This window comes from Excalfactoria chinensis, chromosome 4 (genome assembly GCF_039878825.1).
Source record: "Excalfactoria chinensis isolate bCotChi1 chromosome 4, bCotChi1.hap2, whole genome shotgun sequence".
NCBI classification, from domain to species: domain Eukaryota; kingdom Metazoa; phylum Chordata; class Aves; order Galliformes; family Phasianidae; genus Excalfactoria; species Excalfactoria chinensis.
In genome coordinates, this window is record NC_092828.1 from 21,584,123 (window position 1) to 21,601,861 (window position 17,739).

The 17,739-nt window shown below is 42.1% G+C and overlaps 1 protein-coding gene across 23 annotated transcripts in view; it reads right to left on the bottom strand.

Moving 5' to 3' along the window:
* APBB2 (amyloid beta precursor protein binding family B member 2) overlaps positions 1-17,739 on the bottom strand; it is a 159,773-nt gene that overhangs the window by 64,807 nt on the left and 77,227 nt on the right. For all 23 annotated transcript variants that reach the window (XM_072336661.1, XM_072336654.1, XM_072336657.1 and 20 more), the window contains one exon: positions 16,571-17,371. In XM_072336661.1, the coding sequence (XP_072192762.1) occupies positions 16,571-17,371 (801 nt within the window). The remainder of the gene's footprint in view (positions 1-16,570; positions 17,372-17,739) is intronic.

Below are 17,739 nucleotides of genomic sequence, written 5' to 3' on the forward strand. Positions count from 1 at the left end.
TAGAGATGACTAATCTCAAGGAAAACAGGAAAGCAGATTAGTCAATATGAAGGGAAGAAAAGCAACACAAAATATTCAACCCATTTGTTTCCATGGCCTGATACCTTCTCCCTTTCAACTACCAAAAGCCAAGATGCTGATATAAGAACTGAACAACTAGCACAGTAACAGAAGAAAACCAAAGGCCATGGGAGAAGAAAGCTTTGGTGCCCCTGAAATATTGGTTGGTGGTGGTGCTGGTGAACATCCAGGACAGCACTGCCTGTTCAGTGTAAGAGGAAGAATTCTGGGACAATAGAGCCTTCAGACAAGAGGTGAAGCTATAAGAAACTAGCTCTTCTGTGCATGTATTAGTTGTTACTAATAGAAGGGACAGGAAATAGTACGTCAGAAATGTTGTGAGGAAACTTCCACATGTTCTGTCCAGGAATGTGGGCCCAAATAAATAAGAAAAGGAGCACTAACCCATCTGCTAACAAAAAAACAAAACCATCAAGCCACAAAACAAGCAGAATCTGACAAAGTTAGCAAATGAGATTTGGAGCTGCCCCAAAAGGCTGCTGTGGGCCAAGGAGATGCTCAGGTCTGTCACACCTGGATGGAGAAGAGCACAACGATGGTAGCATGGCCCCATGCCTCTGGGGCACCAGTAAACATGACATGGAGGAAGGAGCATCTCAACAAAGGCTGAGGAATCACTGCCTGAAGGCACAGTAGCAGGGGCACATTCTACAGCTCTTGCAAAAGCTTTGTAGTGTTACAAGAGATGGCTTTCTTTTGATTAATGAGCTGATAAGAGTCAGACAACTGTGAGGGTGTCTGTTTGGGGTGGAGTCAATTTCCTGTATTTACTGTGAGGCTGACAGCACTGGAATAGCCCGCTCAATGAGGCTGCAAGTCTCCTTCTCTGGAGATATTCAAAACCTGCCAGGATGTTCCAGTACAACCTGCTGTAGGGAACCTAGCAGGGAGCTGGTCTAGGTGATCTCCAGGGGTCCCTTCCAACTCTTATGATTCTGTGACTCGTAGCAGCCCATATGGTGCTATACTTAAGGTTTGCATCCAGCACAGTGCTGGTAACATATCTATCCTTCAGCAGTTGCTGAACAGTGCTTGCACAGGATCAAGGCCTTCTCTGCTTCTCTTGGGTTGAGGGCAGCTAGAGACTGGCTGGGCATTGGTCTGCTAGTGGGAGGTGGTGAGTCACTGCTTTTGCATCACTTGTTTCATTGCTTTTCTTAACTTATTAAACTATCTTTATCTTGACTCTTCTGCATTTTGCCTTTGAGTCTCTTCCCCATCCTGCTATGGGGCAAACTAGCAGCTTACTTGCCAGTTGGGTTCAACCTACTGCTGAGGAGCTCAGCACAGTGGCAGAGCCTAGAATCCAGGGAAGAGCAGACAGGTCCCTCTTCAGTGGCATAAAAAGGAGTCCCAAACAAGAGAGCATCACACAAATGAATGCTCTGTAAGAACTTTGTGCTTAAATGAGATACAGCCTCAAACAGCAGGTGAACAAAGCACACTGTTCACCTTGGAAGATTTCTTCTACGTTCTGCAGGAGATCAGAATAATTTGTTTTAGAAAGTTACTTCTGCTAGCAAATATATATGTTGCATGTGACCAGCATTATGTGTTTCTTGCTTAATTGAAGTACTAATTCTTTCCACCAGGTGGCAAAAGCCTTTAATTAAAAATAACAATTGTTCAACACAGCTGTCTAATATGCTCTAAAACCATGGTGAGTGTGCATGGTGCAGTACCCTTGAGGCATTTTTCACCACAAAATTCATCCAGATCAGTATTATTTTCCTCATCAACAAACCAGTAGAAGTGCTCTGCTAAATTAGCTTTCAGTGATCCAGCAGCATTTTCCATCTGCTTTTTGCATAGTACCTCTTTTTCCTTTGACATTTGCCTTAGGGAGCAAGACCGAAGCATGTGCTCTTTAACTACTTTGTATTGTTTTAGAAGGGTTTTTTTTTTGATCTAATGATGGAAAATGGATGAGCCATCAGAGCAGAGACTGCAGGACTCTTGCAGCAGGCTGCAAATGCACTGCTGCAGCATACTCCATGTGCACAGGAAAATCAATCTGCACAAGAGCCCAGCCTTCCCAATGCAAACCCCTCCCAGCCTGAGTCCTATCCCAGAAAATTCATCAGTCTTAGCAACAGCTGCCAACTATTTGGAAGAAAAGCAGGGAAAAATCAGCTTGGTGGCTCCTCTGAATTTAAGTATTTCTCTACTAAAATACAGAGCCTGACTCTGTCTGATCAATGCAAATTGATAATGTGTCAGGCCTCTCAAGGAAGAGACTGTTAACTGTTTCATTTGGTGGCAATGAGCAAAAATAATCCAGAACAATCAAAACAAACAGCAAGATTCAGCCTATAAACGCTGACACAAGAAGAAGTGAAACTCAGATGCTTCTGACATGAAGATGCCTGCAGAGCAGAGGGAAGCTCTGTGTCAGTGGATCTCTGTGTTGCCAGCATCACCTTCTGCAGCAGTGTTGCAGGGCTTCAGGCAGCACCCATGTGCAGCATAGAGCTGTGCTAGCACCTCAGCAGCCTTGATTCTCCACACAGGAACTAATGCACCATGAAACTTCATGTCCAGGTAAAGTTTGTTTTACACATACCAGACACTACTGAGTTCAGCATCTCCTGACCCACAGCTCTCCACTTGACTTCGACTGGATGAAGATATGAGGGGTCCTGGGGTCTCCCTTAAACCTTCAGCTCTCTGCTGGTGCTACTGAACCAGACACACAGAATGAAGGACAGATCTGGTGGGGTCAGACTCAATGATCTCTAGAGGTCCGTTCCAACCCCTACAATTCTGTGATTCTGTGATCTTATTCCCTTACCTTACTACCATACACCTGCCGTCAGGTACTGAAACGATGGAGTCCACTGTGCTGCCATCACTAATAGATATATTCCAGTGGAGGAATATAAGGAGCCTCGATAGTTTAAATTAGCTAGCATTAGTAAATCTGTTTAATCTGAATGACAGAAATAGCAAGATAGAGTGTGGAAGAAGAAATTCAATAGAGTCAGCATTTTCTTTTCCCTTCAGGATACAAACTTCTGTTAAAAAAAAAACACAACTGCATAAGAAGTGAGGTACCAGGAAGCTGCTAATTTTCTTAACATGAACTATGATGAAGCCTACCAAATTCAGGAGGGAACAACGTAGAGAATCAAAGGCAAGACTGCATTTCTCTGGAGAATGCATTGCATAAATACACGGATATAGCCTGAAGATTTAAAGAAGTTCTCATAAGTGGGTTTTGTGCATGTTGTTGGCTAATTAAGAGCCAGTGAAGTCGGCCAGTGGCAGAGACATACAATTCCAATGATAGCCTGGCTGAAACTGCTCCTCTTTGACAGTTTCATTCACAGCACTGTGCAAATGCACTCAGAAAAAATCTTCTGAATTTAATGATTCAATGAAAACAGAACATAAAATTGAATTACAACTGAGTTACTCTCTGAAATTAAATGTTTCACTTGGAGAATAAGTAAAAACTCCAAGAAGAGCTGTTTCCTATCTCCTGCACAAGCCCTGCACGTCCCTCAGACAGTGCGGATGTGTGGTACAGTGTGGCAGCTGTTCTAAAACACCACAAAACCAGTGGATTTATCCACACAGAAGGAGGGTTTGGAACCCAATTTTAAACACAGTGGGACATGGGAAGGAAGAGAGGTGTGAGATGCCTGAAACTGCTTGCCCATTGCCACGGCCAAGCTCTCCAAACCCAAGTATAAGATAAGGGCACAAGGACAGACTGGTCATTGTCCCTCCCAGCAAGCTGAAGCACTGGGTCCCGCTTTTCCCCACACAGAGGTCTGCTCTTCACACTTAGTCCTCCCTTCAGCAGCAAAAAAAGAAAGTATTCTTACCACATCCTACTCAATTTAGCGCCAACATTAACAGGATTTTAATGATCTATATACTGCATTACTTTGCAACTTTAAGGTCGTAGTCAAGCGCATTAGAGAACAACCTGAGGGGTTCCTTTTTTCAACACATCATCCAGAAACCCAATGTTTCCACATTTCCTAATTTCTTTATGTATCCACTATTCCAAAGAAAAGGCAGTGTAAGTTATGACTAAAATCCTCTCTTAGAATTAGAGGCATATGAACACAAAATAATGCACGAGCACAGGCAGCAATGCATTATAGATCTCATGGCCTACAGCTCATCTAAAACAAAGACGTTCTGGAAAAGCTCAGACAAACCAGGAGCTAAGGCTCTGCTGAAGCTTCTAAACTCACCTGTTTCCAATTATTCCAGCTTTGAGACTTTTTTCCCCTCCTTTTAAACCATAGCCTTTTCAAAAGCAATCTTGCTTCAGGTGAACTAAGTCTTATTGGGAGATTGTTCAGTCTGGAAAAGAGGCTCAGGGGAGACCTTATTGCTCTTTACAACTGCGTGAAAGGAGGTTGTGGTGATGTGGAGGTCAAACTTTTCTCCCAGATAACAACAACAGGATGAGAAGTAATGGCCTCAAGTTGTTTCAGAGGAGGTTCAGGTTGGATATTAGGAAATATTTCTTCTCAGGAAGAATGGCAATGAATTGAAACACGTTGGCCAGGGTGGTGGTAGAGTCACTGTTCTTCGAGGTGCTTAAAAAACATGGAGATTTGACACTGGCAGACATGGCTTAGTAGGCATAGTTGAACTAAATGATCTCAGAAGGTGATAATAGAAGCATAGAATAGCCTGGGTTGAAAAGGACCGCAACAATCATCTAGTTTCAACCCCCCCACCATATGCAGGGACACCAACCACTAGACCAGGCTGCCCAGAGCTACATCCAGCCTGGTCTTTTATGCCTCCAGGGATGGGGCATCCACATCCTCCTTGGGCAACCTGTTCCAGTGCATCACCACCCTCTGAGTGAAAATCTTTCTCCTAATCTCTAACCTAAACCTCCTCTGTCTCAGTTTAAAACCATTTCCCCTTGTCCTGTCACTATCCACCCTTGTAAACAGGCGTTCCCCCTCCTGTTTAAATGCTCCCTTGGAAGACCGCAATGAGGTCTCACTGGAGCTTTCTCTAAGTTAAACAAGCCCAGTTCCCTCAACCTTTCCTATCAGGAGAGGTGCTCCAGCCCTCTGATCATCTTAGTGGCCCTCCTCTGGACCTGTTCCAAGAGCTCCACATCCTTCCTGTATTGGGAGCCCCAGGTCTATGATTCACATCTCATGGGAAAGGGAAACAAGCTGACAGAGCACAGGGGTCACCATAGCATAGAGGCTTCTATAACTATTTCCTACCTCTACATTGTTATAAGCTTTCTATTAAAACTTTATTCATAACATCCAGTTATGTTTGGCATTAATCAAACTCAGAAACATAAATAATGTCTGAAAACATAACCCCTTCCAGCACAAGTCATTATTTGCATTCCTCTATCTATTACATGTTACCCCAGCTCTAGAACTTTGTGTTTATTTTTCACAGGGATGGATTTATGAACATAACTGAATATCAATTCAGAAATCTAGATTTTAGGAGACAGAACCACTGTTGGTGAAACAACCACTAACAAGAACTAGAAGAAAATTCTGCAAAATAGTTTGCATAACAGACTATAGTGGCAAATTGAACTTAACAAACATTAGCCAGAAACAAACCTGACACCTATTAGCTGGAGCTAATTCCTCAGTTCTGCAGCATCACAACAGAATCTCACTTGCAATCTGCACCTCCTGCTTTTTTATTTGATGTCAAGTATATTATCCAAACTGCTACGTGATTCTGCACAAGCTCTCCCTAAACTTGTATATGCCAGGAGCATAAGTTTTCTTTATTGTGAAGCCTGAATCTCCCTCAAATCAAACACTTTCTTCATAGGAATGTAAATATGACAACACACAGTAAAAACAATACACAAAACTCTCCAGCACATGACATACCTCGGGCCATCCAGACTGATTAATGTTATGGAAAAAACACAGCTAATTGTCATTACAAGATGTTACAAACAGTGTCATGTTTTCTAATGCACAGCTTTCAGTTTCCTGACCACACACATTTCCGTGTCCTGGTTTTTATTAATTTCTTAAAGTTCCTTCACTCTTGCTCTTCTGTTCTGCTACTTAAAACGCTCATACGCACTGACAGGCAATCAATTACTTTCTGCTACTCTGGAAGGAACAAGGTCATTGAGAACCCTGAAAATAACAGCTCAACTGTACGTTAGAAACTAAGATCAAGACAGAACTCCTTATGTCTGCTGCTTTAACGTGCATTGGCACTACCATGGGACTAGCGCATGCATGTCCACCCACCCTATTATTAACATGGACATAGCTGAACTAAAAGCAGCATAAAAACAGATAATACAAATATAAAAGTGCTTCTCCGGAAGGAGCCATTGAGTGTGGTAGAGCCTGGAGAAAGAGTGAAAAGGGAAGGATGGATGAATGTCACCAATCTGTAGTCACAGAGGGTGTGAAGAAGGCAAGGATGGAAAGGAAATGAACAGTCACTGTTATTTACTGCTTCCTATAGCAGTAAAGCAAGGGGCACCTAACAAAATTATCAGAGAGCAATTTTATAACAAAGGGAAGTACTCCTTCATGCATCACATAATTAAATTGTGGAACTCATGGTCACAGGATATTGTGGATGCCAGAAGTACAAATGAGATCGAAAATGATTAAATAAATTAATGCTAGAAAAGTTTATCTATAGCAATTAAAATATAATGTGAACGACATACCAGGTCTGAAAGCCCAAAACCACCAACTGATGAAAGAGAAATGATGTAGGGGGGGAGAAGCACTCGCTGTACTCTGGATCTGTTTTTAGTTTTGTTTTTAATTTACTCCTGTTCCACCCATATGCTTTTGCTACTGACTCCTGTCAGAAGCAATCCATTAAAGAACAGCCATCCTTACAAGCTGATGAACTACCCAGTAAGGTACAAAACTGAACTTCAGTTCCTGTAGCCCACAGTTGCAAGCCTGAGCTTTGAGTCAGGATAGTGTTTGCATCTACTACTTTTACACTAAATTGTACAGAACAGTTTAATAGATGGACTTTTTTTTCACAGGCAAGTATATTTACCTGATTTAAATACATCAATGAACAAGAAAAAGACTGCGTCAGAAATGCCTGGAAGACCAGACACTATGAGCAGATCTGATCTAGCAATTATTGTAGAGCCCACTGCTTGAGAAATACATTTACGTTTTGGTGGAGAGGGGGAGATTAACTTCACCTATTTCCCTTTACATGACTGCAGCTAATGTCGTTAACTGCCTAAAATACAGGCTACTACATAAGACCATAATAACCCCAAAATAATAACCCATAACCAAAATAACCCCAGTTGCTTGACTTTAAACTGGTCCATTCACAACAGCTTTACCAGAATGAGTCTCTCTTCTAAACTAGGACCACTACACATTACCCATCAGTAAGTCATAAAATAAACCATGCTCCACAGAAAACCTTTGGCCTATTACATTTGTTCATCAATGCAGAATTAAAGCTGCAAGGCTTTCTAAAAGTTTCTTTTTAAAGCACCAAATAATGAACAGAAAATACTGCTCTTATGAATGTATGCTTATTTTCAGCACTCTGATAGAAATTCTTACAATTTCATATTGTATCACCACATTCGATATTAAAGTCCCCAACACCCAAATTTAAGAGACAGTCCATAAAAAAGAAGAAAAATCTCACTAGAAACTATAGAATCTGCTATGTTTACTAAGAAAAGCTGAGAGAATTAAATAAGAATACTACCTTAATGCTAAAAGATGCACAGTGACCTCAATGGATTCTTGATTTTGAAGACACATACTTTTCAGATTACTGCTTGGGGACAGGGTGTATTTCTTTCATGAGAAACATTACAGCTCTGTTTTCATTTTGGTTTCTTGGTGTAAATGGAAACAACCGTTCTTATTCTCCAGCACTAACAAACAGAATTTATAAATGCAAGATACTTATAAGCATTCTTTTGTAATTAAAAAGAGGATATAAACTAAATGTGCTATTAATAAGAAGAGCACCATTGGAGGGAAACAAAACAGACCAGCTTTGCAAATGCTCAATGTAAGCCCTCATCTACAGTAAAGCTGTATGCCTGAGTAGAACCAGATATTACCATTACTAGTCTGTTTTTGGTGTGTTCTACAGGGAGTGCAGCTTTCAAAGCATTGGTAGATTGTCATCTTTAAAAAAAAACCAAAAAAATGGTAAATAATTATTGTACCAAAGTAAATGAGATTTGGAAGAAGTGGTTGGTCAAATGTAGCATCTCAATCTACTTTTGGCAGAGAGACTTCAGAAAGGGCCCTCCGCACCATTCCTTGGAAACCACAACTCTTTTTGAGTCCCAGGTCATCCATTCATTTGGCATTATTGCAGCTGAAGCTTGTCACAGATGAAGAACTGCTCCCAGGTTAGGAGCACGTCAACACCCAGAACAGGCAGCTCTCCTCTGAGAAGCATTAAGCATGCTGAACTGTGTTCCACTGCTCTCTGGAACAGCCCCTTGAAACTAAAACCTTGTGAAGCTGGACAAATGTCACAGAGGAGCAGAGAATGGGGCAACTACCTGCTCCCCACACAGGGAGCTGGCATTGTTTAGCCTGGAGAAGAGGAGGCTCAGGGGAGACCTCATTGCACTCTACAACTTCCTGAAGGGAGGTTGTGATGAGGAGGGGCTTGGCCTCTTCTGACAAGCAACAAACAGGACCCGAGGCAATGGCCACAAGTTGTACCAGAAGAGGTTTAGACTGGACATAAGAAGGAACTTTTTCTCTCAGAGAGTGGTCAGGTGCTGGAATGGCTGCCCAGGGAGGTGGTGGATTTATGTATTCTTCCTATTCTTCATGTATCTTTGTTTACAAAGCGTTGGTTTAGTTTGAGCACAGTTAACCAAGGGAAATTTGTATAGTCAGGAGACTAAAACATTCCTAGGTTGATATGCTGACAGGCTCCAGAGGGGGAAAAAGAAAAAAGACAAAAAATAAGGAAAATCATTATCTCATTATCCTGGTTTAGTTAAGCATGAAGGAAAACAAGACAATTTAACACAAAATATTACCTTGAAAACCTGCTATGGCTACAGTGTGTGATAATTTATGTTGGCTTGCCTACAGAGAAAGAATGAAAAGCATTGTAATTTTTGCTTTGTTACATTTCTAAATGCAAAATCCAACACAGATCACTCCTTCCTTACTACTCCTTTAAAGTGAATGCAGCTGAAAACAGAAAGTTGTGTATAGTAAGGTTTTTTGTGGATCAAAGATCATCCTTCTGACCAAGTTCAACTGATCGATTTAGGAATGGCAAAAATGGTGTTCATTAAAAATGAACAGAAACATGTCCATGATACTAGTCAACACTCGTTGAGAGATACCAATCAATTATGGGCTGTAAAACACCTCACCTTTCTAACCCCCAAACGTCACTCTGTGTACCAGAAGTTGCATTACCTTGAACTGCAGGAATGAGCAGAGGTGCTGCTCTTTATCTAGACAGATTCCCCCCTGACCCTGGGCTGCATTAAATAAAGCAGCCCCATGGGAACTATTTGTGACGTGTAAAGGAAAAAACAGAAGTCCAGTTCATCATGGATTATAACCCTGTGTAAAAACCTAGAAGTCCTACAGAACACAAGTCAATCACTTGTCAATTCACTACTTAAATGACATGCAGCTCTACAAACCTCTACAGTACTTATCCTGCAGCTTAAGCTTTGTCAGGTATCAGCTGATGTTATGTTGAATTTTTGTTAACAAATAACTGTATTCAACACCTACAGCTAAGAGACATGATAACCCAGAGCTTTGATAAAGTAAAAGAGAAGAGAAAGTGCTACTTACAGTTACCAGATGCTCCCATACAGTTCAACACGTACTTATCTGCTACCAGCATCCTTAAAGTTTGCTCCGTACATGTCCCAACAGCTTCACATTCTCCCTCTGCGTAGCACCTCCAAATCAGTCTCCAGCTCAAACAGGGAAAATACACCGCTAAGCTTAACCAGACACTTACTTAATTAGTCTAACAAGGAACGGTGCTTTGGGTGGGAGAAAAGCAAAGCCACCTCATTCAACTGAAGATGGAAATAACAGAGGAAACACCACATGTTGACGGTAGAAATGACTGCGTTTTTTAGTAAGCCAGGAAAACCTGCAATAGTCTGCTACAAAGGAACTGCAGCAGTGTGTGCATTCAGGGTACTCTCTACTGAATTGATTCCAGCTCGCAAGACAGTGATGTATTTTCTGACCAACTCTGCTCAGGAGACAAGCTTTTGAAACAGTACTTTCAGCCCACAAGCACTCAGATATCAATCACATCAAGATTTAATCAGCTCAACTTTGGACCAGAACAGCCCCTCACCCTGCAAACCAACCCTAGTCATAAATTTATGGTGGGTTTGTTGTTTTGTTTTGTTTTTTTCCTTAGTTGCCTGTATGAATGTGAAAAGGTTTAGAAAAACGTATGGCAAAGATCCACTCGTTGAGGACAAAATTCCTCTTAAGGCTGATAACCTCCAACTCCCTAAAGGTGCACTGCAGCAGTGGTAGAAATTGATTTAGTGAAAAGCTTCTATTAGCGAGAGCACTGCTCTCATCAGAAAGTCCCTCCCCTTGCTATAATCAATAATTTAAGCAAAGCCAAGAATCGTATCAGCCAAAATGACCAGGGCAACTGACTTTCTTGCCGAGTAAAGATAAAATTGAATTAAAGTCTGAGTGGGAATATATTCTACTTTAAAAACAAATTAGGGCAATCTGAGTTGTGCGTTTATTTTGAGAAGGGGAAGAGAGAAGGGCTCTTTTGTTCCTTACTGAAAACTTCTCAGGTTCACAGAAAGGGCAAAATCCATTTCTAAAACACGAAAGCAGCTGTAGCCTTAAATTTAGAGCACCTTAACCTGCAATGCTCACCTATACACAAAGAAGAAGCAAATGAGCTCCAGAGATTTACAGTGCTTACTTCAGTGTAGTGACAGCGCTACTGTACCTATATTAGTGTCCTGCAACCATATCTGAATTAATAATTGAATAAGAGTTTAATTTTTAAATTCATCCCTGTACAATGTCAACTGAAAAGCTACTGAGAAAATAGGAAGAGTTTAGTTAAATTATGACACTGATTAGAGAAAGGTAGTTTCATTAAGATCATTTCTTGAATAATTCTGCGACTGTGTACTATATATTGAGTAATAAATTAGTCCAGGATATGAAACGATATAGGCATCACACTAACAACATAATAAATAGTGGTTAAAAACAATCCCAGTAACATAATATCATATACGGATTTAAGTTCCAAATGCCCCAGAGTCAGAAAGCAGTCAGCAAAAATACATGCCTGAGATGTGGGGCTGTTATCCCCTGCAGCTTGAGGATTTCTCATCTCTGAAGTAGCAAGGATAAATCTACCATGCAAAAAGAAGGAGATACTCTGCTAGGGTTTGGAAATCCAGATCTCAGATAGTACAGGAAGCCTATTTAATGTCATTAGCTTGAGTTCTGTGGCAGCCTGGTACTGGACATTTACAGCCTAATGTTGAACACCCAAGGGCTTCACACATCTTGCTATCAAACAATTGAGTCTTAATTGCAAATGTTTGCACTTTCATGGGACTGTGTGAAAAAGGCTTCATGTCCCTTAGGGCAGGGAACAATTACCTATTTTAAGCAAGGGCTGAGTTTGAAGCAAGTTCTCTGCAGCATACCAAGTCCCATCATACAAATCCTCTCCTGGTCTTAATCTGCCCACCTCATTCTGCAACAGCAGCACCAAACCCAAGGCTACCTGCAGCACCAGCTAGCCCAGTTTGTGGCACATGCTGTAGGTTTCTGTGAATTTAATGCCACAGGTTGCAGTAGCACAGTTACGACTCAGAGGATTAATTCAGCCAACCCCCCATCATTAGTTAAAGCTGACTTAAATTTCAGTCACTTCAAGCCGAGCTGTGCGAGAGGTAAACACAATGAGGCAGGAATTGCTTCCGAGTTGGGAGACTCACAAAATTATACCTGCCCCCTGCACTGCAGCACTTCTGAACGTGAATCACTACTGCTGCATGGCAGTACTATTCCTCTATCACATCTGCTGTATCACAGAAGACAAACAAACATCTAGCCAGATCTGGTGTGCCTGGTCAGCATGCAGAACACAAGCAGCCCACCTGTTTCTGCTGCCACCTACACTCAAACATTCAGCTTGCCCTAAGGAACAGCAGTCCACAGGCTGAGTCCTTCCAAAGGTAACAACAGGCTTCCCCTCCCTCCCCTATAGATTTTTACACTCATTTCTAAAGCATCAATCAAGTAGATTAAAACTTGGCTTGAGTTCTATGCACCATTAAAAAGTGCTGAGACAGAGATTTGCTGGATCAATTTTGGTCATAATTTGTGACCACTTTCACAACTTTACAAATTGAAAACTTTTTCCTCCCAAGAAGGAACTGTTAGTCTGCTCCTAGATACTGGTAGATTTTCTTCTGTGCATCTTTCTTAACATCCCTCTGAAAGGGCCATAAGGATCCTGACTTTTCCCATTACCTTTTCTGATTTCCCTTCCTTAGTTTGTTTTCCCCGTCCTCTTTGCTTGGTCATGTGTCTGCCTGAAACCCAGCCCTTTCCATGGTCTCAGAGGAGACCTGGAAAAGAAACACAACCCTAGGCACAGTAGAGCTTCATCAAGAAGATGCATTCATACCGTAGGAGGACAAACAGGTTCTGGAATTACACTTTTGCATTCCTGAAACAACAGAAGCTTGAAAAGCTTCCAAACATAGTTTATCAGGTAAAGTATGAGACATTAAGCAGTTCACCTTTTCTGAAACTCAAGTTTTCCCTATAGACACTTAGAACAGTCTTCTGTATTGTTGAAATACACAATGAGCCCCGTTTGAAAAGCATGTTAAACTCTTCCTCAACATTACAAAACAATGTAAACTACACTGCAGAGACACTGTGCTACTTTTAGTGCTCTGAAGATCTTGCAGACTATTCTATAGCTTTCACTTCCCAGGCAGTGCAATGCCAGCATTCACTTTCCTGTGTTGTCCCACCTTAAGCTCTAGCTACACGAGCAATAGTTCATGCCACATTAACTCAAGTTATACATCTATTTTTATTAGCTGTCCAAATTCAAAAGGGTGCTCATCACCTGTTTTACCACAGAAACTTCGGGTTTCAAGCCAGTGCTTACTTGAGCACTGAAGCCAAGGATTCAGCTACTGCACTGAGAAGGGAAGGCTGACCTCAACATCCAAGAGAAGCAAGTGGCTTCTGTGCCACCAGCAGCAGCAGGAAATCACCTCTCAAGTTCAGTTTACCCTCTACCAGTAGACCCTGGATGCTGGTCATTACTTTGAACACTGTATAAATAACCACGTGGCACTTAAGGTATTTTTTTCTCTTAAACTGACTTGGCTTCTCTTCCCCAAAATCCTCTCACAGGAACAGCTCAGAGGAATATAAACATATAAACATGCACCTCCTATCAATAAACATGCATCAATACTGATATGCAGCAACAGTCACCTTTATTATTTTGCAAGCAGTCAGCAAATGGTCAGGTCTGAGACTATAAACTTGCGTTGTTCTCGATATGTGGCTATCAGCAACAGGCAGGATCAAAACAAAACAAGGGCAGCCCGCTATTAAATTTGTGGGCTATTAGGATGCATAGCGGGTATGAACTAAAACCTCCTATTCCTTAAAGTCAGATGTTTACTTGGAATCCTACAATTGTTCAAATGATAGTATACTTTGTCCCCAGTATTAAAGGACTCGTGCTTAGCCACAGCGTAATTGACTGTATTTCTATTACCATAAATCATTTTCTACGGTCAGGAACACAGAAAACATGTTCTGTAGTAAATAACATCCTTGTTGTCTCCATCAGATAGGTACTGCAAAGGAGAACTGAAGCTTTTAAAAGACATTCATTTTAATTTTGTCCAAGATGCGGGTTAAAATCAGGGGCAGAACTCACCCTTGGTATAAATCTTCCTGACTAGTTCCTGATTTGCTGCAGTTTTTATTGTATTAGAGGGCTGTTCTATCCACACTCACAGGCTCCATTTGCAAGATCCCAACTCTCCCTCCCCAAGGGCCTGTCTCATTGCTGCCATTTCTGCGCTGAGCTGAACTTGTTTATTTGTAACCAGCCATTAAACTGACATCCTGGATTTGTTGAGAGAGCAGCAGCAGGCGAGCACTTGCTCAAAGGCAATCGCATTCAGCAGCAGTGCTGCCTGAAAGGAGGAGAATTGCCTTTTGACTCCTCTCTTTGATTGATATCCTCATCTAGGGATATAAATCCATCCACCAAGAGCCTTCCTCCTTGCTATGGGAACTCCTTGCTATTGGTTGCCTCATTTTTTACTCCCCACTCAGAAAAAGACTCCAGTCTTTCAAAAGCACCTTTCCATTAGATCACAAATAAGAAGTTTCCCATCTTGCATTTTGTCTGAACAGTAACGTGTTCCTAGAGCACACAAAGCTTAAGAATCAATTCTTCAGGGTCTTTGAGTAACATCCTTCCAAAAACAAAGCAAGCAAACCCTCTATCACACAGTTATCCAGGATCTGAATAATGAGTTGTGTTAGCAGTGGGAAGGGGAAGATAAAGCAATTTAAAAGACTTGAAAGCAGCATATTGCAATTTTCAGCTGTGTGCTGTGAGGTAAATGGTATTTCTATCATACTCCTATGTATGCTAGAGTGCTAAACACCATCTCTGGACTGAACATTAATAATTCTCCACGCATCTGCTGCACTGTACTGTTTAATGGATTAACTGTTCTTGAAACTCTATCTTTTTTTTTCCTTCCCAGAAGCCATATAACTAAAGCTGTCTGTTTTTGCAGTTTTTTTTTATCCTGGATGCTGTTCTCCCTTTGGCTGCTGAAGCACAAGGACTGAAGACCATACATGATGCTCTCCTTCCACCCAGGCACAGTGGTGGTGAGGAGCCCGGTGTTACCCATCCTATGAAGCCCAAGTGCAACTGAAAGACCCTAAACAGCTCAGAAAATCCTCTTTTCCGAGTGCCAAAAGAACTCAGATGTCACACTGGTAACATACAGCTTGGAAGGAAGAAATTAAGCACGTTAATTAAAAGAGACAAAACTTGTACCAGCTCATCCTGGGTGACCCTTATTTAATTAAGTTACTTGGAATTATGCTAATTTAATTTTCACTGAACATAAATTTTCTGTCCACGTTTTCCCATTGTCAAGTCTTGAGCAAGTGCACAGACAGAGCTAACAAACTCGGCACCATTATCTAAAACCTGATATTTTCTTCAGAAAATGTTATCAGTGACGGCATGCACATCATATATCTTGAGAAATAACATTAACAACAATCTCAGTGAACTGAAAATGCATTCAGTTTTCACAGGAAGAGATGGCTATACAAAAAATTCTATAGTAGCAAAGGTTTGTTACGCATCAAAAAGGATCGAAAGATCCTTATGCCACACAGCAGTAGGGACTGAACTGCCACACTAAAATTCAAGCTCACTGTTGTTACAGTCACACCCAAAGGACACTGTCACAAATGCTAGGTAAGGAAGGCATGGTAAGGAAGTGATGAATTGGATCACTGTAGCCTCCAAATAGTACATAGCTCCTATACAGTAATAATGAAATCACTTTAAATACAAACAACTTCAGATAAGTTTGTTTAGCTCCACATCACCCTCAAGAATTACACCACCTCCCCTCATTTTGACTAAGTCGTATCTTTAAAGATTGGCTTGGATATTAAAAGAAACCCCAAAGTGATGAAGCCCATTAACCAGGATAAATGAGAGCTCTGCAGTTTTAAAAATAATAAAGACGTGTTGTAAATCACAGCGAAGCTCATGCAGCAGTCACCATTACTGTCCAAATAATTAATGAGCCCAGACTTTCAAAATATGCCATGATTTCAACTTCTGAATTACTGCATGAAACTGCATCACAAAAAAAAACCCTAAACCCATGAGTTAAATGACCCAAATTAATGTTCTTTCCCTTTTAAACAAAAGCATATCATCAAATGACTGAGGACTCACAAAGATTTGAATTAGAAAACTAAAATCTCTACCGAACCTGAGAATATTTGCTCAAAAGCAACTCTTCATACCCAGAGAAGATTTTCCTTGTCATCTGCAGGCAAACAGCAACAGTTGAGCACCTCCAGGCAATTGTGTACATCTCATAAGACAGACTCACTGAGCACTGGGGTGATTATAAACCGGCAGTGGTGAAGTTTGCATATTACTGCCATTATTGAAGTAGTTTGGAGTTGCAGTGAAACTTTGGGTCCCACAGCTTTTAGGATCCTACCTAAAGCATCTGTTGGTGCCTTTTCCAAACCAAACTGCAAGGCACTATGACCAAACGAGAAGGTAGCTGTATGCTGGCTGAGCAGCATCCATGTTTGGACACAATCCACACCCCCATAAAAACATAGCAGGACTGCCCTCCTCCTTCCTTCTGCCAGCTGGGAAGGCTCAGCCCCATGTTCCCAACACTAAGCAGCTACAAGCAGCTGCTGCTGCCTACCTGTTTCGTCAGGAGAACTCGGCGATGCGCTGTCCTGGGACAGTGTAGTCCAGCTGGAGTCCTCATCACTTGGAGCCAGGTTCTGAATCCTGTGCAGCGCGCAGTCTGTTTTGGCCCCCGTTTTGGGATGGTCCTTCTTAGTCTCAGGGCTTGAGGACACCGTGGCAGTTTGGCCATCCTCTGGGCTTGACTGCTTGTTTTGCTTCTGGGGCAGGACTTCCCCATTGACAATAATGGTGGAAGCCTGGCTGTTGCTTTGTGCAGATTTATCTTCCATCACAGCAAAGCTCTGCTCCAGCTCTCTGGCAGACGTCTCCAGGTCTGCATAGTAATTCAGGAAGCTCTTGGTCCTCCTGGGCTGTGAGGGCAATATTTCACAGCTGGAGGAGTCCTGTGGGATCGGCTCTTTGCCTTCCAACTTCTCAGAAGTCACACTGACGCCAGCTGTGGTGCTGAGGTTCTTGTTGGGATCCTGCTGGCCCTGCTCGGCAGCTTTCCTCAGCTGGTTTTCTCCATTCTTCACCAGCTTCATGTTGGCAGAGCTGCTCCCCAGAAGGGGCTGTGCAGCCGGGTCTGAGAGGCCCATGGCCGTCTGAATGTTAGTCAGCGCGTACTTCTTCCTGCATTTGGGAGGAGTGCTGTTCTTGGTCTCGGTGTGCCGGATCTCAGCGTTCAGCAGCTCATTGTGAGAGGAACGCAGGCTGAGGGTGTTGGGTGGTGTGGCGGGGCCGTTGCGATTCACCACGTCCGTCGTGCTGCTGCTGGCCATAAACACCGCCAGTGCGTCCACACCGGAATCGACTAGGAAAGCAAGAGAGGCAGAGATGAAACACTTGTGTTATGTAGTATTTTGGCTTCTGGTAAAGGGATGAGGCACTTTACATAATGGCTTTATAGTAGGAAAATCACCATAATCTAAGTGGGTAAGAGAACACAAAAACAGCTTAGCTTATTAAATAGAGAAAAACAGAGGCAGAGAAATACAGAGAGATCATCACCATGAAGCTGAGAAGACAAGCAGAAGGCTTGACCCTGTATCAGTGAGGTGCTTTTTCATGTCTGAGCTCCTCCACACCCAGCAAGCTGAGGACAGGAGAACAGCCCTCGGCAAATGCATCAAGGCCCAGGAGCTGTGCCCGCTCTCGACCCACTCACTACCTCAGGGGTGC